General features: G+C 36.1%; 1 protein-coding gene across 2 annotated transcripts; it reads right to left on the reverse strand.

Annotated features, from left to right (window-relative positions):
- Positions 1-1,355: 1,355 nt before the first annotated feature.
- Positions 1,356-22,565, reverse strand: ZDHHC21 (zDHHC palmitoyltransferase 21). 2 transcript variants are annotated; one of them, XM_034410459.3, is made up of 9 exons: positions 22,303-22,565; positions 18,563-18,663; positions 16,830-17,027; positions 16,482-16,580; positions 14,519-14,630; positions 12,720-12,858; positions 10,664-10,780; positions 2,575-2,618; positions 1,356-2,124 (listed from the first exon to the last, which is right to left on the reverse strand). In XM_034410459.3, the coding sequence occupies exons 3-9, from the start codon at positions 16,981-16,983 to the stop codon at positions 1,992-1,994; spliced, it is 798 nt and encodes a 265-aa protein (XP_034266350.1). In that variant the 5' UTR covers positions 16,984-17,027; positions 18,563-18,663; positions 22,303-22,565; the 3' UTR covers positions 1,356-1,991. The 2 variants fall into 2 exon arrangements, with proteins under 2 accessions (XP_034266350.1, XP_034266351.1); XM_034410460.3 differs by lacking the exon at positions 22,303-22,565 and adding an exon at positions 20,278-22,218.

A 22,565-nucleotide genomic window follows, 5' to 3' on the forward strand; every position in this document is an offset into this window, starting at 1 on the left:
GCAGTGTCCGGGGTCATGTGACCCCCTTTTGCAACCTTCTGAGAAGCAAAGTCAATGGGGAAGCCAGTTCACTTACCAATCGTGTTACTAACTTAACAACTGCAATGGTTCACTTAGCAAACATGACAAGAAAAGTCATAAAACAGGGCAAATCTCACTTAACAATTTTCTCACTTAGCAACATACATTTTGGGCTCAATTGTGGTTGTAAGTTGAGGACTATCTGTAATTATGGGCCTCACAGTTAGGTATGGCAGGCTTGCAGCTCTTATAAGCACAAAGGCTCAAAAGTACAGTAAAGATGCAAGAACTGAAGTTATCTTTCACTTCTTGACTTATTTGGCAAACATAAGTGGAGAAAGGATAGGATAAGGCCAAGTGAATGAAAAAATGCATTCTCAACAATGCACATAGGTACATCATGCCTGTTGTAAGCCTGAGCTTAAGCCAACATGTCCTCCCAGTTGGGCCTATTTATTTATTAGAATATCCTGCCCTTTATCCAGAAGCTCAAGGCCACTTCCATACCCCCATACTTCTTAATTACCTAAGGGGATGCTTCTTAAGAGAGTTTTCAAAACTGGTCACTGATTTTGTTTCTATATAAGCCTCGACTCAGCAAGCATTCGTTTTAAAAGAATGATCTTCCTAAAATTTTACTACTAAAAAATAGCTGGGATGCAAACCAAAAGACTAATTTATCTACAACTCAAATTGCCTATTTTTGCCAATCATAATCTTGCTTTGCAGGCATGCCTGCTTCGCTTCATATCATCTATTTAGAATGTAATAGTAGATAATGCTAAATGTAACATCTATATTTACTATATAAATACTATTGTTAAAATATCTCCAACATATATTACCTGATCTATGGACGCATGAAATTTAAATTTTAAATACTTCTAGTGGCGACAGTACAAAACAGGAAACATAGTACATAGAAACAACACCACAGTACTGTATATGTTTTCAGTAGATACGATATAGTAAATGTTGATAAATTTTATAGGCACAATCGCACCAAAATTAGGCACTTAGTAGAATCCTATGCATATCTATTCAAAATAAATCACTTATAGGTAAGTGTATAGGATTGCAGTTTAAACGCATAAAAACGTATCTGCCAGTATTCCATTTGCAACACAGCAGCTTGCCTGTCCTTTTGGGAGTGAATGAAAAAAAATACTAAATGTACCACTAATATAAGTAGGATTTAAAAGGTGCTTAACTTTGGCTGGATCATGGCATAAGCTTTGTTTTTTTTTAACTCAGTATATACTTCTAAGACACATATAGCACTTAAGGCTAATTATTGCATGTACAAAGAAGAAAATTGCACATTTTATAACCTATTTTTCTTTCAAAAGAGCAATGGATTTTATGCCTTGTTTTTACATAACAACAATTTTTTTTTAAAACATCAGGAACAAATATCATTCTTCCTTTTAAAAATCCATTGTTAAAATGCCAGTCTTCTCTAGAGATAAGCTGCATTTTAACAACATGCATCATAAATAAAAAGGCATTGGAGGCATTAAAACTAATGAATACGAAAACAGACATTTCTACATAACCCAGCTAGTACAACTGATTAAAAAAAAAAAAAGCAATTCAAACCAGTCAAGACACTTCCGAACCTGTTGATCTGTGTAAATGACAGAATTTCTAGCAAAATCAATTGTATTATCCAGTATCAAAAGAAAAATAATATTTGTACATCAATCATTGTTTTTATTATGAACCTGCAGTGATTTCTCTGCGATGCTAATCTGAATGTAAGTACACTTTGAACGTAAATAGGGAAGTGTGCCTTAATCCCTAAGCAGAATAAAGATCTTCATTATTAAAATAAAGCCTGGGGCACGTTGTGACGTCTAAGATTGGTGGGTAGATTTTAATTGACTTTAGGAGTGCCGTAGTTCTATTATCACAAAACCTGCAACACACATCCAGCATGGAGAACCCATCTGTGCCTACCATCCATCTGTTTAGACGTGATTGGCAAAGTGGTAGGGAATGCGCAGTGGTCGCCTTTGCCTGAAAGGAATAAACCACAGGATCTTCCAGCGAGTGCCAAAAACTTCTGAGAAGGTCTGCTGCCATGGCTTTCGAGGTCTTGATCTACAGACAACAGCATTATTAGTGAAAGACAGCACTCCCATGGTGCACTTCAGTCAACTAGAACAATACAGATTGGCTGGGGATCCATTACTTGACTCTGATGAATTACATCTGAGTCGCCATTAAGCAAAGCTTTTCTTTCACTTCAGCGGCAGCTGAGACTTTTAAGAAACACAAACTGCCTTTGCACTTATAGAACTAAGATGTTCCTCATAATCAACAAACTGTTTGCCAACAAAAGAGAGCAAAACAAAACAAATTCCCTTTCTGGACCATGCTTTGAAAGCATTGCTTTGAATGTATCAGATAGAACTTTTTTTTAATTAAAGCACCGTGTGAATCATTGCGAAAAAGGTAAGCTAAGCTTTCATTAATGCCCTACGTGTATCTCACACATGCATTTTATTGCCAAGCTCTATAAAGACTTTAACAAAACAAAATGATACTCACATTTCTTCACAACAGTTGGCCAATTTTTCTATACTTGTAATGTCCTATTTTAAGAAAAAAAAAAAAAACTTAAATATTTCTTCCTATCATGAAAATACAAAGAACATTATTCTTCAAAAATATATACAAGTAGCACGTAAGTAGAATGCTTACAAAAACAAAAAAGAAAATTTTTGACATATCTTTGACAATGAGGTATTCTATTTCTCTCTGTGTGTATAAGCACATACAGATACAGATAAAAAATATATAGGTAACAAACTTTCTAGAGTTTTACTGTAATCTTACCACCCAAGAGAAATACAGATGTCTTCTGTTTCAGTGTGAGTTTCTTACTTGGTCAGATGATGTAATGCGGTGTTTCAATTGTCTGAATATAATGGATCTTTAGAGCTGTGGCCAAAATAATTTCTTTTATTTGTTATGCTTGATCAAACTAGTGTGCCACTTATTATTTTAGCAAATATTAAATTGAGAATAATGAGATGTTGACTGAAATAATTCAGGTATTTTCTGAAATTAAAACATATCCTTAATTTAAACTTTGAATTAAGAAGTAATTCCTTTTTAAAAAACAAAAAACAAATTGTATAGTATAGCATGTATTGTGGAGTTGTAATTCAGACCTTGGTCAAACTGAAATAAGAGCAAACCCTTTTAGTCTCATCCGGTCTTCGTTGAACTATTTGAACTGGACAATTAAATTAATTAAAAATCTCTCCAATATGACAGAATGCAATTCAGCATCCTCAGCTTGAGCAATACAGCCACATCAAGGAAACAGGACATTTTTCTTTGGATCTTAGGTAATGACTGGGCTGGCAGATGACCTCTCCCAAGTCAAGGTTAATTCAAAATATCCTCCCAAGCAGAAGGGAAATCTGACATTCATTTTGAACTGGGCTTTGCTAGAGGTTCAGCATACAAAGTCACGAAAGTTACAGTATTAGATTTCTTTCAAATAATAATTTAAAATTAAATGAAGGCAAAAGGGAAAATAAATTAAAAACAATGCAAAAAATGTCAAAGTAATAAACAAAAAACAAAAAAAGACTGAATATGAATAAACTTACATTTTTCCATTCTTACTTTATTTTCACATTTATATGTGGGAATTTAGAGAAACAAAATTTAAGCAGACAGTGCAGATATTGTTTGACTCTATTTCACTATAAATATTCACTTATACAGAGTGTTATAACCATATTAATTCAGTATTAATACCAAGGTTGTATTCTCTGTTCCCTATTTAAAGAATTTTTATTATCTGGATTTTAAAAAAAAACTTTTAACCATGGCCATCTGGTTGACTTAACCTGGAAACTAAGCAGGATAGGATTACTTTGTATTTGAATGGGAACCAGTATGATTATAATCTAGACTAGCAAATTAAAAGACATGCACATTTCAGATTAAGGCAATGGCAAAGCACTTCTCTAAAACTGCCAAGTAAACTGCTCGGTTGTGTCCACATAATCACAAGAAACATAATCACAAGGCATCTTTTTTGGGCTTACAATTCAAACACGGACATATGCAAATTTTTGTATAAGAAACGTAAGTATCTTAGACATCTACCTTGAAGTCAAAGTTTTCAATATCTATGTTTAACATCCAAATTCACACAGAGAACATCTCACAAACACCAAAATGCAAAAGCTATACTGGATTGTGAAAATTCTAGGATGAATATGTAACAAAATGCTAAGCATGAATGGTAAGGAAAAATTCTCAAAAAAATGAAAATCTGCTCATGCTAAAGATGTCTAGATACTTAAGAAAAGAATAGCTTTTTTGACATATATGACATAACCTATGGGAAGAACATGGCATCAAGTAAATCAATTTTTAAAAAAAGAACTTAAGGAAAGACTACAATTCTTCAGAATTGTACAAAAATTCATTTACACGGTAAGAAAAGAACATTATTGCAAAATTGCCTTCAGACTAGATCTAGATGTAAAAACTGTTCTGGTAAAAAGGAAAAAATACATACATTTGCCACCCTGACCTGACCTCAGGAAGCAACAGCAGGCCTTATCAGGGCATTGATTAATTTAATAACACTTCAGAAGAAATGTTTCGCTTTCTGAATTGCCAACATTTCCTTTAGTGTTTAAGCTTTCTCCCATAGCTGTACATCTAGCTACTGACCGGGAATGACCCTACTTAGCTCAGTACATCTGAGGAGATCACAGCTGGAGGCACCATAGCTCAATGGCATCTTAAATAAGTCACAAAAATAGCTTATATGAAATAACAAGCTAAAAATCTGTAGTATCTGCTGGTAAAAAAATAAAAAGACATCTTGAAAATTTGGAAAACAGTTTCCAATTTATAAACACACACAGGCAGAAATATCAGTCTTAGGATCAGCTTCCCTGACCAATTTTAACCCATCTCATGTGCAGGAGAAGCTTTAGAAAAAGTGGATGAAGTCCCAACAATGTTTTTCGGATGCAAGGACCAATATTAGGGTATTATTTACCCTTTGAAATTCAATAAGTTCCTACTTTATTAGTCTAGAAAATGAGATGAAATAGAATTAAGAGGTCTTTCATTCTTTGTCTTTCCTCATTTCTATGATGGCTATTCTATACTTACGGCTTTTTTTGATTGCTTACTTAATGCACTGTACCATGGCTTTTTAATGTCATGACCGTCACCTGATGAATCGCTCAATTGCAACAGGTAAAAAATAATCAACCAACCAATTCAGGTGCAAGGATAGACTAAATTTTCCAATATGAGAAAACCGTATAGCTCCTGGAATAGGTTGGGGAATGTTTTATTGGCCTAGACTACCATTTGCTCCTTATGAGCTGGAAAGGTCACTTATTCAGCCCAATTTGGGTTTACAGGGGTTGAGTTTAAGAGAGGAAATGGAAATGGAAGACCTCTGGGGCTCCTCCCAAAGTCACTGAAATCTTAAGCCTGTTCAATTCTTCTCTCCCTAAACAGCAGGGAAATGTGCTGCTACCATTCAGTGAGAAAATAGTTTACTGGAGGCCTATTTAGACAAGAAGGCTAAAATAGTTTGCCTCCTAGAAGCTTCCTCTACCAGGCACTCCCTTATTCTTAGAAGATTAATAGAGCATAAATGAGATTCGCTGATAGCCTCGTAGGGCACAAATTGTATTTATTTTTAGGATATCTGAAAAATTATAGCCAGAGTGTAATCACAGTACAAATGACATATAATTGTAACCATTCAGAGATCGGCCACCTGTGGGCTGCAAATGCAACCCCTCCCCAGTCCATACTTCAAATTTGCCTTGCTGAAATTTAGCTGTAAAATGGCTGGTGTCAGGCAATAAAATATTCTTCTCCTTTTTCCAAGGATAACAGTGAGTTTGGAGTCACTAATTACAACACAGCCTGAAAATGTCCCATATGCAGATCTAGTCTTCTTCATTGAAAGTATAACATTGGCTAGAACACTTGTACAATTCACCATTTTAATTAAAAAAATGTGTAAAGAAATCAATTTGCTTTGGTTGAACCATTCAAGAATTCCAAAAGACTAACTTGAAGGAACCCCAAAACAATACCAAAACCGATATCACGATCTACATCTGAAATGCAATGAGCTCCAGACTATCATTCTTTTTTTAAAAAATCTGTTAACTCTGTTAATCATTTGCAATAACATATGGAAAATAAAAACAGATCCTGTTTAAGATTTTAAATAAAAATAATCAAAGATAATCCTTAAAATTAGGCTTCAGATTAGTCTCTTCAAAGGATGCATTTCAACTAAAAACATCTGGCAGTATTATATTGAGAGACAGATCTTTTCTAACTTTGGAAATGAGATTAGTACAGTAAATCATTCATTTGTAAGTGTCCAAGTAATTTCTAATTATTTTATCTGGGTCATGGATAATCCTCTTTTGCTAACCTCCCACAATGACATCAGAGAATCACTGCTTAAGCGATTATCCTGTTACCATATTTTCAGCAGTTACTGATAACCTGGATTTTTCATTTATACAAAACACTCCAGATAAGTAGCTGATCAAATAAAAATCTAATGTAAAATTTAGTTTAAAAAAAAAAATCGATCCAAAATGTTTCTGCCTCCAAAATTACCAGAAAATAAAAAGGAAAGGAAAAATACTAAATATTATTCATTTTAACTTGTATATTGCATAAAACCTTATTAATTGATTGCACAATATACATGTTGATCATGCTAAATTTTCATTAACTTCAGATTAATTTATTATTGTTGACTTCAGATAACTCAAGCTCTGAAAAGTGCATGAAAGAACAATACGAAGCTAAAAATACTGATTTGTATTTTTTTTTAAATTCAGTAGCTAAGTGATTAGAATTAATTCAGTAGCTAAGTGATTAGAACTATACTGATAAGCTTTGTACAGAAATTGTGAAAATAAGTATACCAGGAAACTACCATTGCAATAACAGCTCTTTAAAGTCATGTGCAACCAATGAACTCATTTGAAATGAACTCATTTCAAATTTCTCACTGCTATGACAATTGAAAAATAATCCGCCACTCCTTCAACTCCTGCATACATTCAATAGAGGTCACAGGAGGTTAACAATACCAACAGCAATCATAGGAAATATACATAATAGTATACATGTATACACTGCCCGAACAAAGTTTAGATCACAACTAGGGATCACAAGTAGTGTCTTGGTGTAAAAACGATTACTGTTTTATAAGCAAGATGAGAACAGCTTCCTACCAGTTACAGATGTGGGTTTAACAGGGAAAGGCTGATTCCTTTCAAATACATCTAAACCCTCCAAAACGTATTTCTTCTCTTAGATACAAGATTTTTAACATAAACTAGAAATTGCAAAAAAAAAAAAAAAAAAAAAAGACTCCTTGCGTGTAGCAATGAAGCACATTATTTTTCCATTATACAGTATCTTCTCACTGGGAAATTTTTTTAGAAAAAATTATGGAAGCAAAGAAGGAAGAGGAGCCTTTTTTAATCAATGCTTTAAAATGTTAAAAGATTTAAGCTTCTTTCTAATACATCTAAAGAAATCAGGAATACAGCACTTCTAAACTTTGGATTCAGGCTAATGGTAGGTGGTATTTAGCCATAAGGGTACTTCAGCTGCAGACTTTGTCAGCCAAGGAATTCCAACTGGTGGGGTCAAGAAGATCATTTTCCACCCCAGACCTATGGAACATCCTACCACCAGAAACCAGAACTGCTGCCATCCATCTGACCTTCTGGAAGGGGTATCAAAACCTGGTTTTGCTTCATGTAATTCAGATTACATACTGTAGATTCTTCTACTTTTTTTTCAACAACTCCTGCTGAACTAGGCAATCTTTAGACAGCCAATTATATTTCTCTCTATTAGGGAACAAGTTCCATTTTAAACAGAACTTCATATGTTTGGAGCTATCACAGGTCAAAAACCCTGCACAAATACTTCTTTATTAGAACTCAAAATGGTTACAGAGATTAAGGAACCTCAATAGATAGTTAAAAGTTCAAGCAAACACAAAGATATAAAATCAATAAATAGATGTGTTTATGAAATAAAATGAATGGTATTGGTATTACAAATATTGGTATTGGTATTAGTTTGACTACCCTGATATTTAATCTTTTAGTTGTATTACCAGTATTATATGACCCTTGAGTTAAATTACTTTACTCAACTAAATTTTCAACCCAAATGTCTATCCTTTGATTCTGCATCAATGCTTCCCCAATCATTTCACTTAAAACTCGGCGGGGGCACCTCAATGAGTACTGATTAACTAGAAAAAAGAAAAAGCTGCAGTGCTTAGGCTACCTGGAGATCAGCCTCAGGGCCATGATCTATTATGGCGGCTCCCCCAAAAGAAATCCAAATCAGCCATACTACCCCGGTGTGAGAAAGAATGTTAGACTAAACAAGAAGATAGCCTTAATCTTGATTAAGTCACTTGGGTGGCATTTCAAGAACAGGTTGGGGATATTTCAGGAACAGCTACCGGAAGTATAAAAGTGTTAGAGCCAGAAGTTAGGCCAGAATCCCAGACACTACTTCTAGAAACAATCCACTACACTAGTCTGGCTTGAGAAAGATAGTTGGAATACTTCCAGATCACACTCCCATTCTGAGTGGACAAAGAGAAAAGGAACTGTATCAGAGCACAGTGAAAAAGTTTTATTTGGAGAGAGGGTGTGCACAACTTAATGGCCACCAAATTTGATATCTTCTGATCTAGGGACTTAAGGTTATGCCTTCATCGTTGCCAACTATTTATCCTCTATATCAAACTCCTAAAAAGGACTGGCTGATCTACACTGGTTCTTTGTCACATATAATGGACTAGAGAAATGCTAATAAATTGAAACTAAATTATAACAAGACAGTAACAGTAGCTAGTTAATTCTGAATTGAGTTGGTCCATCCTGTCCTGCAAGGAAATACACCTTCTTCAAAGAACAGGTTCTTGATTTAAAAGGTTCATGATCTATAATTATCATTAGGCACACAATTGCCCCTATAGATGAGGATGGCTTCTTCTAGCACAAGCTTCTGGACCAGCCACAATCTTAATTAGATGGGGATCTAGCCTGCTTCAATAATACATCCTCTGGGAAACTCTCATTTGAATTGCAATTAACGCAGGGCTGCCTCTGAAAATGGTCCAGAAACTTCAGTCAAATGATAATAAAGTTCTGAGACTGGTAGCTGGAACTCAGCACTATGAACATATTATTGCCAACAAAATGGCTGTTATTTGGTTTCCAACTCTGTTTTGACCCTTTAACATTGAACTGATTTGGGCCCAAGGTACTAATAGATGAAATCTTCAAACGTGTATTTACAAAAATCCCTGAGTTTTTCTTTTGGTGCCTGTATCAAGGGAAGTATGATAGTTGCAAGTAAAGGGAGATTTTTTAATGCTACCACCCAGCTACGCAGTATGAGCTCAGAGATATGGCCTTCCAACTAGTTTCAGCAATCTTTTTCTTTTTTTTAAAATTCTTATAAGCATTTGTTCTAAGTCTTCAAATCTGCCTGTTTCCCCTCTGTTTTTACTGTTTTATATTCTTTTAACGCATTCCTGGCAAATAATTTTGGATTATAACTTTTAGTAAAGAAATTATAACAGGATTAAAAACAGTACAAATTTTAGAAAAGAAATAAAGAAAATAAGGAAAAATAAAGATCAGATAAGAAAGGAAAAAGAAGACAATGTTATAAAGAAGCAGCTTCTGAACTTAAGAATGGTTATAAATGTATTTATATTTTACCCCCTCTCTTAAAATTACATGCTAAGATTACAATTCCCTTCTTTTCATAGCCTACTCTTTCTATTGTCAAACCTATAAATCACATAAATCATTTTTTTCTTCAATAAAAAATCTATAAAGGAATTCCAGTCACTAATAAATGTGGTTATTGTCCTTTCCCTAATCAGGCAAGTCCATTTTGCTATCTTCTTCACCAATTATTCATTTCAGACTCTGTTTTTATGCATATAATCGTCATGCATTAATCAAATACAAAAACAATGTTCCATTATTCTTTTCTAATTGTCTTTCCATTAGTCCCAGCATTCTTTGCAAATAATTGTAGAATGTTATTCATTTAACAATATGATTTTCCCAGTTGTAACAAATAGTTGTGAAAGTTGGACCATCAGAAAGGCTGAATGAACTGAAACCTATAAAACTATACTACTGGGGAAAATTGCTGAGAATACTTTGGATCACAAGAACAAAAAATTGCTCAGTACTAGATTAAATACAACTAGACTGTTTCCAGGAAGCACTTATAATGAAGCAAAAACTTAAATATTATAGATACATAATGTGAAGGCAAGAGTTATTAGAGAAGACCTTGTTGCTAAGAAAAGTTAAAGGCCAGAACAAGACAAGATGTTTAGATAATACTGTTATGAAATACAACACAAGTGGGAGCTTACAAGAACTCAAAAATAGTTGCTATTGACAGACATATCTGGCAAATTGATAAGCTTTGGGTCACAAAGTGTTGGAAACAACTGAACAGCTGAAGAACAACAACAGATTATATACTTTCAGCACTGCATAAATATATTCATAAAAATATTTCAAAGGAATTAAATACTTACATTAAATATACCAATTAGCTGAGTATAAAAGAGTCCAGTAATTCCAACTAACATAATTAAACCCATGAATGTCGATATTCTTGTTAGGGCAAGCTCATGTCTGAACACAAAGACATCCTGTAAAATAAAATATAACAGTTTAATGTTGTTATTCTGATAAGCAGGAAATGCAAAAAGGTACTCCAAAATTCAAAATTACAGGTTCTTTGGCCAAAATATGAGTAGCAAAAAAAAGTGTTCCCTCACACTTTTTTTTGCTACTCATATTTTGTACCATTGTAGATTGTTTTCTACAGGAGTCAGCAATGCATACCCTGATCATCTCCTACATAGCTGATACACTTTAAAAATACAAATTGAGTAAAAACTATTACAAAAACTAAATCTTGCAACAACTCTTGTGTTTCCCTATGACGGCTTATGAAATTTTGACATTTGCAATTACTTCCGATAATTAACAAGAAATCTGTATGCTGTACACAATTCCTTTCTAGAGAGATCTTGCAAAATTACTCCTCCTACTGGACAAACAACTGCAGTATCTGCAGACTTTCCAACAAAATGTGTATTCTTTTACTCCTTTATCAAATACTTCTATGCTGCAGTCATTCCAACATAATGTGCAAATTATAGTCAATTCTACTATGCTAATATCTGTTAGTTCATAAGAAAAGCTTTTATAGTCTACAATCTATTTAATGTAACATAGACCTATTGAAGTTCATTTTTAATATTTATACATTAAAAACATTAAATATTTTTACAGGTTGGATCTTGCTGAAGTTTGTCATAAACAAAGTTTCTGAGTCAATACCTAGTAGATATTACTTTTATTTAGATTTTAAAATCTGGGGGGGAAAAACCCCAAGTAATCGATAATTTGATTCTATCTGCAGTGCAGCCTAACAAACAGTTGTGACAATTGTTGCATGATAGAGATGTTGTGGCTATGATACATCATAGAAAAGCTGAACTAGTCCTATAATCAATCAGGAAGGTAATAATGCTTCAGACCACTTAGTGTAAAGAGAATGAGAAAGAATAAAATATGACAAGGCATTAATTGCTGCAGTTGACACTGTGTAAGTGTTGATTATTCTGAATTTTTGTCTTGATAAAACAGGTTTTCCTCACTATTTTTGTTCCTTATTGCCAAAGGACAAAGTAAAAATGGGATGAAGCGGTTCCGCAGAACATCAAGATCTCAACTCCATACATCAATAATCATCCCCAAATTTAGCTGACATTACAGCTGACCTTGTTTAGTGACTTCAACTGGGACTGGCAACTTGATCATTAAGCAAAGTGGTCACTAAATGAGACATCATGACTGTATGATCAGCCTTCCTTTGCTTCACAGACCTGTAATGGTCATGAATGCCAGATCTGATTGCAAAGTTACTTTTCATTACTGTTATAACTGCAAACAGTTACTAAATGAGGCAGTCATTAAATGAGGACTACCTAACATTTTTGAAGCTAAAATTAAATAAATAAATAAATAAATTTCTCTTTTCTTCTACCCTTTCACTGCCTCCCTTCTTCTCTTGCAGCTCTTCCAAGGCATCCTTTCTTCTCCACTCACTCTCTTTTTTCTCTCTTGGCCTAGTCCCTCCCCATTTCCTTCTACCATCTTCTGTGCAATCTTTTCAGGGATCAGAAGGGGATTATTTTTGTAAAGGGTCAGATGCTGCCCACCTCTTTGGATGCTGTTGGAAGATCTGCAGGCCAAGGAACCCAATCTGGAAGCTCAGCTGACACCCAGATCTGGCAATCTGCCACTTACCACCCATCCATTCTTGTTTTTATACAGATGGCAAGCAGGGTATGGTTTAAAGGCCATAATTTGACACCCCCTGCTCTAGATCATCCTATAATTCTCATGGATTCTTATCCTGTTCTCCCAAATGCCCACCAGATTTGGGAGTGTAGTGGTAGTGTTCAATCTGTGAAAGTAAGATAATGGATTCCCTGATCCAAAAGCAACTATTTCAATGACCAAAATACATTAACACATACTTTTTATCCTATTCTGACAAGCAGAAGCTTTTCTTACCACATTAACTTTTCTTAATGGTTCAAAGTAGTAATAGTGGCAGAAATTAAGTAGGAGTGTGTAAGAACTCAGGAGTTCTGTGTAGAAACACAACTGCAAAAACAGCCAATGATTATCTTCACCAACACAATTATTAATCCTGCAGAAAACAATGTAAACACAGAGATAGGTTCGTAACATTCAACACTCAAAGGTTCGTAACATTCAACACTAAAGCAGGTGCATCAAAAACAACTTAGCGGCCTCTAAGGGGAGAAGTGTATTTCCCACGGTGGCTGAAAGAATTGGGGCAACAGAAAAACATTTATCGTTACTTTCCTTTGCATTTGTCCTCCTTCCCTTACCTTCATCAGCTAAATTTGTAGTGGTCCAGTTCTACCAGCTATAACCTTTCACAATAATAAAGTAGTTTAGCTATGCAGGGAATTTTTATAAAGTTGCATCTTTTTGCTCTTGAATGAATATCTTTCTTGTAATAATGTCAGAGGATGATTATATAGTATATGCCAGTAGTCCTTGACTTACAGCCACAATTGGAAGGTCTACCGCTAAGCAATGCGGTCGTTAAGTAAGTTATGCCTGTTTTTCCAATTTTTTTTGCCAGGACCTTTAAGCAAATCACAGTTGTGAAGCAAATGCAGCTTCCCCAATTGAGTTTGCCTGTTGGAAAGGAAGTTTGTAAACATTGATCACATGATCCCAGGATTGTACAACCATTGTAAATACATGCTACCCTGTTTCCCCGAAAATAAGACATCCCCTGATAATAAGGCCAATCGGGCTTTTGAGCGCATGCGCTAAAATAAGCCTCCCCCGAAAATAAGCCCTCTCCGCAAATATTTAAACGCAGAGCTGGAAATCAGATAAGACAGCAAGAGGAGCCCCATCTTCCTCCATGCGCCCCAAAATAATAAGACCTCCCCGAAAATAAGGCCAAACGCTTATTTCGGGGTTCAAAAAAATATAAGACAGGGTCTTATTTTCAGGGAAACACGAAAATAGGTTTGGGTAGTTGCCAAGCACCCAAATTATGAACACATGACCATGGGGATGCTGGAACAGTCATAAGTGTCAGGACTGAACATAAATCACTTTTTTCAGCACTATCATAACTTCAGTCAGTTCACCATTTTTTTCTCAGAAGTCCCAATGTTGCATTTTAAGGCTAAGAATTCTTTTACTTCTGAACTACTTTTGAAATATAATAGGAATGTTTCTTGGTTTTATAGGGCGACATTTATATTTCATGTTTAAAAAAAATTAATACAGATAGTCCTCAACTTACGACCACAATTGAGCCCAAAATTTATGTTCATGTGTCAAATTTGTTGTGGGTTTTGCCCCATTCTATGTCTTTTCTTGCCACATTTGTTAAATGAATCACTGCAGTTGTTAATTTAGTAACTTGGTTGTTAAGTGAATCTGGTTTCCCCTTTGCTTGCCAGAAGGGTGAAAAAAGTGATCACCTGACCCTGGGATACTGCAACCATCATAAATATGAGTCAGTTGTCAAGCATCCAAATATAAATCATATGACCATGGGGATGCTGCAACATCACAAGCGTGAAAAATGGTCATGTCACTTTTTTCAGTGCCGTTGTAACTTCAAACTGTCACTAAGCGAACTGCTGTAAGAAGAGGACTACCTGTATTTCAATTTAATATCATTTTGGTTCCTGAAACATTATCATGCTGTAGAATTTAGAAATATGTAATTATTAGAAAATCTTACTGAGTCACTGTAATTAAATTAGAAGTTAAAAAAGATGAAATTATATGACATGCTAGAATCCTCTTACCATGGACAGTGATGATCCATTCTTCTAACACAGTGCCCACATCTACTGCAGTGATGGGAACGCTTTGGTCTCATCATATTACACTTGTTACATAATTCCCAAGAGTCTTTTTCTAAAGAGAGAAATAAAGATAACATTAACTGAAAGGAAGAGTTGTTGCTAAGTTCTTGCTTCTCTTCAAGAACAACAACAGACTTGTTGTACTTGTGGGGACGAATGTTGAGGATTTTAGAAGAAAACATATAAAATTATGTCCCTTATTGCAATCAATCAAAACTATTGGATTTTCTCATGTAGAACGTGAAACTGGAATCACGGGTCATAATAAAAGCACACTGAAAATAATATCCAGATAAACCTCAGAATTCAAATTAAATCTTAGAACCTATATATAGTCCATTCAAATTCAAATATATTTAGGTATATCTAGCTGCTCCCAATATTTATATGTGCAGATATTTTAAAATTAATTTTATTTTTAAGGATGCATTTAATTCAGCACAAAAATACGTTAAATGCAAGCTATGATACCCATATTTGCTTTATGAAACAAGCAAAATGGTTTTATTTTTACATCTGAGCACACTAAAATAGTGTTAAAACTATTTTGAAACAGAAACTTAAATAGAAGGACATTGACATGGCCAAACGTTTCTTATATGTATATTAAACCTAGTACTTCCATAAAATTACGCTTATAGTGAATAATCCATTTTTTTAAAAAAAATGTTTATAAAGATTGATTTTAAGTTTTCTATGAGTTGCCATATTTCTCAACTTGGTGAAAAATGACATACTTGCACATTGGCAGTTTGGAAATCTAATATTCAAGATCATTAAACTAGCAATAATGCCAGATGGGAAACTGATTTTCAGTCTGTTCTCATAAAGCCAATGTCATAAAGGTGTTACTCTTTAATAAGAGAGCTACCATTAACAGAAGGCAAGCTCCACAATATAATTTAAAAGCAGGAAATAAATGCATCTGACCATACAAATATAGTATCTTTGCTTCTGGAATATTGGGTATATTTGCACTCTCCCTCCCTGCAAAAAAAGAACCTTCCCCAGATTACTTTAATATAATTCAACAAAATCAAGAATATAATCTAAGCTTCTTCTATTTGCATGCAATAAACGCATGGAACTTCTGTAGGCACTTATCTTAATTATAACATACTGCTTCTTCTGTTTAATGTTGATAATTCCATCCACTGGAATGGGGGCAGCCATTTTTGTATGTTGGACAAAACTGAGCTGACCCTCATTTGAAAGCTCCAAATTCAGCAATATCAGTTCAAGGTATTTTCCAGCTCTTCCCTCAGCTCTTTCTTGAAAGCAGCCAGTAATTCGCTGGATGGTATGTATAGTAGCCTTTGACTTACGACCACAATTGAGCCCTAAATTTCTGTTGCTAAGCAAGGCAGGTTTTTAAGTGCGTTTTGCACCAGTTTACCACTTTTTTTTGCCAGAGTTGTTAAGCAAATCACTGCAGCTGTCAAGTGACTCATGCTATCATTAAGCAAATCTGGCTTCCCCCAGATTTTGCTTGTCAGAAGCCCGCTGGGAAGGTTACAAATAGCGATCACATGACCCCAGGACACTGCACCTATTATAAATACATGCAGTTGCTAGGGTGCCCGAATTTTGATCATGTGACAATGGGGACGCTGCAACTGTCATGTCAAAACCAGTCATTTTTTTCAGTGCTGCTGTAACTCTGAACAGTCACTTAAGGAATGGCTGTAAGTCAAGGACTACCTGCATATAAGTTGAAATGCATACCATGACTGAGGATATGAAAAGGTGCTGAGAGATTCAGAGGATCAAGAGTATCAATTCCTTATAGACTTAGGCAACCAAGACAGTTTCCACCATGAGACAGATCAAAACATGGATCAATATTTTGGGCATGTGACTAATTTAAAGCACACTACTTCAGTCATGTTGATATAAGCTGTACCTGTAATTGGTATCTTTGGGCTTTCAGGTAATCTCCCTGGATCTGCTACCGAAGCTCTTAACAATGAAGCAACACAGAACAATGAAAATAGATAGTAGCCTGAAAAACAGATACATTTCCATTCAGAAAACTTTAATTAGTAGGATTTTGGAATTTACAGAGAAGAATTATATATATATTTCTGAAAGTTAAAAGGCACTCTACCTCATGCTTGCCATGTAAAAGAAGAATATTAAAGAAGAAGCAATATCAAACTGTCAAGCAGAATCGCATGAAGAGTATTTAGATGCCTACTCTATTTCCACATAAGAACTGGATAGAATGAAGAAAATGACAAATTTGACTTACATAGTATAGCAGCTGCAGATATATGTCCTTCTTCATAGTGTGGAAAGAGGATAATTTTTGGAATGAGGAGAGTATTGTAAAGCCAGATAAAGATTAACAGGCCCATACAGAACCAGCCCTGAGGGTCAACAACAAAATGAATTCGTAGTCCCATTGTACATAATCTGTTTGTCCCACACTGAAAGGGAAAAAATCAGCCTAAAGGAGAAAAGAATTGTAATTAGAATTAGATAAGCAATGTGAATAATTAAAAAAACCTAATCATAATATCTGCAAATTTATAAATTTTTTAAAGTGCTTCCAATCTGAAGTTATGTTGGATTGAAATACAAGCAGTCCTCAATTTACAATCACAACTGACAGTGGAATTCTGGTTATAAGTGATTTGGTTGTTTTAGATCGACTCACCATATGACTGGGCTTGATTTTACAATTGTTTTTATAATGGTTGTAAAGCAGTCACCACTGTCATTAAGCAAATCATGCGGTCTTAATCCAATTCCAGCTTATCCAATGGGCGTTTTTGACATTTTTTGAAAACATGCCTGTGGGACATTGTAACCAGTCATAAATGCAAGCCAGTTGCCAAGCATCTGAAATACAATCATGTGGTGTAGCTGTCGTAACATTGAGAACAGGTTTGACCTATTCTTTGTTGGGGTCCATTTCATAGTTTTCAGGAAGGCACATTGTTCTAGTTTTGACCAATGTAGTCTTATGACATCATGTTGGGTACCTCTTAAGATAGTGAATGAATTACATTCTCCTTTGGCTGGAAATAGGTTGACTGTGATTAGCTACAGCTTTAAAACGATCAGGATGAGTGTTACCATGCCATATACAGTATGTGAGGCTGTGTTTGAAGATTTTGTGAAATTACACTTTAAAGCTGAGTTGTTACATTGTCTACTAAAATGCTGACCATTCATAACCTGATTTCTGGCCCATTTCTGTACATAATTTAGAGTCCTTGTGTGGTTTTGAACTTGTTAATTTGAAGGACTGTATATTGAAGTAACAGATGGAATCTTATCAAAGAGAGATCCAATGTAGAATTAAGGAGAAATTTCCTGTCAGGGAAAATGATCAGAGAAAAGGCTTGCCTCCAGAAGTTGTGGATGCTCCATTGCTGGAGGTTTTTAAGAAGAGACTGGACAGCCATTTGTTTGGAATGGTATAGGGTCTCCTGCTTGAGCAGGGAGTTGGACTAAAAGACTTCCAAGGTCTCTTCCAACTCCTGTTATTCTGTAATTCTGAAGTCATCTTGGAGGATGGCACACCATTAATGGCAAAAGTGGGGATTTTAAAGACTTGGTCTTCTTGACAGAAATGTCCCATCTTTGAAATTGTTTTCTGAAGAAGACTTGCCTGCATCTATACCCTGTTGTCCTTCTGGGAACAAGACATCAGTTTTCCCAACTGCTATATGCTGTTTTTTTAATTATTTTATATAACTACCGGTGTATTGTTTTCATTTATGTGGAAGCAAATCTGAATTGATTGTATAGAGTCGTCTAAATATAGAAAGAAAAATCAAAGACGCATAAAGCCAGAGAGGGTTAACTAGAGGTGGAGATTTGAAAATCATTTAAATAAAGAATAAGAATTACAATGTGGCCTCAGTCTGTAATTATAGTCCTCCACTTACAAGTGGTTGCTTAACAACTGTTTCAAGTTATGACAGATTTGAAAAAAAAGTTACAACCCGTTCTCTGAATAGAGAAGCCACATACCTACAGAATCTTCAATGTGTTGAAATTAAACTTTAATCTCCTGGCTCTCATCCAACCCATCACTGGTTCCAGGTACTGATTCAGCACTTCTGCAGCCTCATCTAAGTGACATGTAAAAGGGAAACAATATTGAAAGAAAAATAGTCATAATTAACCTTTGACAATTTTACTCAATGGTTTGATGTAGATGCTGAATAACTACTAAAAAGCATTCAAAACCTTGAGGTAGAGTCCTTCAAAATATTGTTTTTACTCCTCTGAACTCTTCCATTTTTCATCGATAACTACAGAAAATAGATTACAATTACTGTGCAGCTGCAATTCCAAACATTCTAACACAAAACTACTGTAGAGTTCTGGATGTGCTGAACTGATTTCTCCCATAACTCTCAATCGGACAAGTATTAACCCTGCTGGCTGGGAATTCTGGGTAATATAGAAATGAAGTGCAGAGAATTTAGCTAACGTGACCACATTCTGTAGGAAAGTAACTATCTTGATTTTCACATAATTTGTCAAGATAATCAGAACAAAATAATGTAGGAATGTTTGTAATTTATTTGAATTAAAAGTATTTTCACAGTGATACTCTGCATGTCACAGGATTCACTGCTTGTTGACAACTTGCTCAATATTCTATTAAAAATTGAAATTATATGCAAACCTAAATTGAACATCAGTTATTTTTTCCCTCTACTTCCCCTTTTGCTTTTCACTTCTTGCCTGAGAGTCTTAGAAGCTCAGAAACTTACAGTTAAATTGTAAGCATTAACTGTAGCACAAAATTCTTATTCTCAACTCCTGCAGAGTATCGTTTTTTACAGAATTTGCTCCAGCAAAATATGCATAGTTACAAAAATGTGTTAAGTGAAGCTCTGATTCCCACATACAGGTACAGAACACTCTATAGGAAATGTTCAAACTCAAAAAAGGTAAGGCAAGTTTTTCTTTCCCAATAAAACTTCAGCAAAGAAATCAGAATTTGCATGAAAACAAGTCATATTCTGAAAACATACAAGAGAAGAAAGATTACTTCACTAAGCCTTAGCTAGTGGTCATACAGCATTTTTCTACTTAATTATCAAAAGTTTCACTTTGCTATTAGAGAGGCAATAGTTAAGAATGGAGCAAGTTTTCTGCTATAAAAAGATCACTAAAGACCTGGAAGAGTAAGCATGGGAAGATTAATATATCTAACTACCATATCAGCCACTATCATCCTTGGCTCTTGGAAGCTATAGAAAAAACTGGGCTGGAATTACCTGATCTATAATTCTAATCAATATCTGAGAATTTATGTAATTAGACTTTGCAGAACAACTCTTTGATACAAAGGTTCTATTAGAAATGTCAAGCTCTGAAACAGCAGATAGAAAAAAACACACCTATGATATATTAATACAGGAGGGATAATTTTATATAAAGACAACAATTGACTGAAGACAGATGTTGTTTTCAATGGTTTTCATATACTCAGTTAAAAGAAAGGTTTGATATGGATAAAAAGATACTTGGAATTGAAAAACTAAACAGAAATTGGCATTGAATTATGTACAAATGATAAACTTTTTATAGATCTGAAACAGAAGACTAGGTTAAAGATTGCATGACAAAATGGGTTATTAATTTTAGCTTAATACGCTCCCATATGAAGAGGATTCACTAAATCTTTCCAAACTAGAAATCTACAGGCCATTGGCTTTTTCTCCACTCACAAGCGAGGCAGCCTGAAGACAGCTTTAGGTGTTCTGCTCTGGAAGCTGTGTTTTCTCTCTTCCCTCCAGATATGGTATGTCAGCAATGCTGGTTATGTTGATATACATGGAGGAGGAGATTTGAAATGATGTATAGGCAAATTTGTGGCTCCAACTGATCCTGCCAGTTTCCTGTTAGAACACCCCTTTTCATCGAGCTCCTGACCTATTCTCTTGCCCTCTTGATCCTCTTTGGGCTGAGAAGGAGACCAGATCCTGACTTTCATAGTCACTTTTTAAAATCATGTCATAGATCCACCAGTGGACCTAAATTGCAAAGCTCTTGAACTGAATAGCCATTGGTGAAGAGGAACATGGAGTTGCCCTTGAAGAAGTTCAACAGCAGTTATGCAAACACCAGTTTAGCCGTCTGGAAGGAGTGAGAAAAAAACCCTCAAGATTGTCTCTTGCTTTGATTTACTTTAGTATGAGAGCATGGAGAGAGAACTTTCATCAGGCTGTCAAAATTGTATTATATTCTGCAACAATAAAGTAAGGTTCAGTAGTCCTTGTGGAATCTGTTTCCTAAATTGGCTACCTTAAAGGGCTGATACTGGCTTTAGATATATAACTGGAAGTAAAGCTGAAAGGATTTGTCCATTGTACATCCATACCCTGCCTGGCAGGGAATTTCTTTACTAGTAAGCCACTGCTGGGAGGAATCATGGTTCCTCATATAATGTTCTTGGGTAGTTTATGGCTTTCTCAGGCAAATTCTTTATCAATCACCAACTCAAGACACTCTTTTTGCTTCTTCTTAAGTGGTTGACAGGTTGAACAGGTTGTCCCATCATTTCAAGAAACAAAACTTTAATCAGTCTACAGGGAAAACAAAATTAAATGAATGGAATCAGCAGAAGATTGTTTATGCCAATTCTGCAGAGGCTTTTTCATGTGGTGAATGATGTTCACCATTGGAATTCCAGTCAAGTCAAACAACCCATTTATAACCCTTAGGACAGTGGTTCTCAACCTGTGGGTTGGGACCCCTTTGGGGGTCGAATGACCCTTTCACACCGACCCCTCGTCCAAGACCATCAGAAAACACGTATTTTCAATGGTTTTAGGAATAATTTTATGGTTGGGGGTCACCACAACAGGAGGAACTGTATTAAAGGGTCGCAGCATTAGGAAGGTTGAGAACCACTGCCTTAGGAATTTATGCATTTAAGGTGCATTGACAGCAACACTGATCCACCCATTCTGGGTCCTTTGGGGGAGGGGGCGGTCTGCAAAATTTAGGACATTGATTTGAGAGTGGTGCCTCATTTTTCCAAGCTTGTGGGTCCGACAACAAACCTCCACCCTCATCCTACATCTGAGCTAGGTATTCTCCACTATCAAACCAAAAGATTGATTGCTTCCTTGGATCCAGGAGAGGAAGAGAGCATGGCAATGTATGGGTTGGGAATGTGGACTCTTTTATTAAAAGCAGCTATGGCGTTGGACAAGATCTCCAAGAGCTCCCAAGGCAAGGCTTGTTGTCATACCCCTGCGATTCTGGACAGGGGCGTTTTAACGAGTCCCAGGGAAATTACTACAGCACATCCATACACATTCACATCCATACACATTCGTATTTTGCGAAGACACATTCTTCCAAAATGAAGCACTGGTCGATCCTCTTGAATGTCCCGCCCCCACCCACCCACCTGCTCATTTCTAAGCAGGAAGCCTGGGCAGGCAAGCCAGGCCACTGAAGCACGCTCCGACCCCAAGGTTTGCTCAAGGTTTGCTCAAGGGATAAAGGGAAGGTAGGCGCGGAGCAGCCCTGCCACAAAGGCGGAGGAGAAATGGACCAAGGAGGCATAGGCAAGAGAGGCAGGCAAGGATTTTGGCTCATTCGGCTCCTTTTTTTTCCACACCGCCACCAGCCATTCCCCCTCCCCCTCCTCCTCCCCCCTCCCCCTCCGCTGCCCACCAGCCCCGTCCGAGCGACAGGGCTGCCTCCCGGCGCTTGGCGTCACTCTCGCGTCGTTTACTCACCGACGGGAGGCCCCCTCGGACCCCGTGCGCGATATTCAGCGCCGCGCCGCCGGCTTCCGCTAAGCGTCCTGCGCACGCGCACCAAGAGGCCCGGGCCAACTGCTCGCGCGCCCTAGAGCCAGGAGCCTGGGCGTGGGGTGGGGGAAGCCCTCCTCTGCGCTTCCTACCCGGCTCGCTTTTCTCTGCTGTATATATGTATATAAACAGCCGGCGGCTTCCTGTTGCTTTCGCTTGACTTCCGCCCAAGCGAGAGCGAATTGGGT

This window comes from Pantherophis guttatus, chromosome 2 (assembly GCF_059756535.1).
Source record: "Pantherophis guttatus breed Tessera chromosome 2, ASM5975653v1, whole genome shotgun sequence".
Taxonomy (NCBI): Eukaryota; Metazoa; Chordata; class Lepidosauria; order Squamata; family Colubridae; genus Pantherophis; species Pantherophis guttatus.

Excerpts from the sequence above, each read along its gene's own strand:
- ZDHHC21 (XM_034410459.3), bottom strand. The coding sequence starts at position 16,983 with ATGGGACTACGAATTCATTTTGTTGTTGACCCTCAGGGCTGGTTCTGT. Across the intron at positions 16,581-16,829 it reads ATCTGCAGCTGCTATACTAT|GCTACTATCTATTTTCATTG; the intron begins GTAAGTCAAATT and ends TCTGTTTTTCAG. Across the intron at positions 2,619-10,663 it reads AGCTAATTGGTATATTTAAT|GACATTACAAGTATAGAAAA; the intron begins GTAAGTATTTAA and ends TTCTTAAAATAG.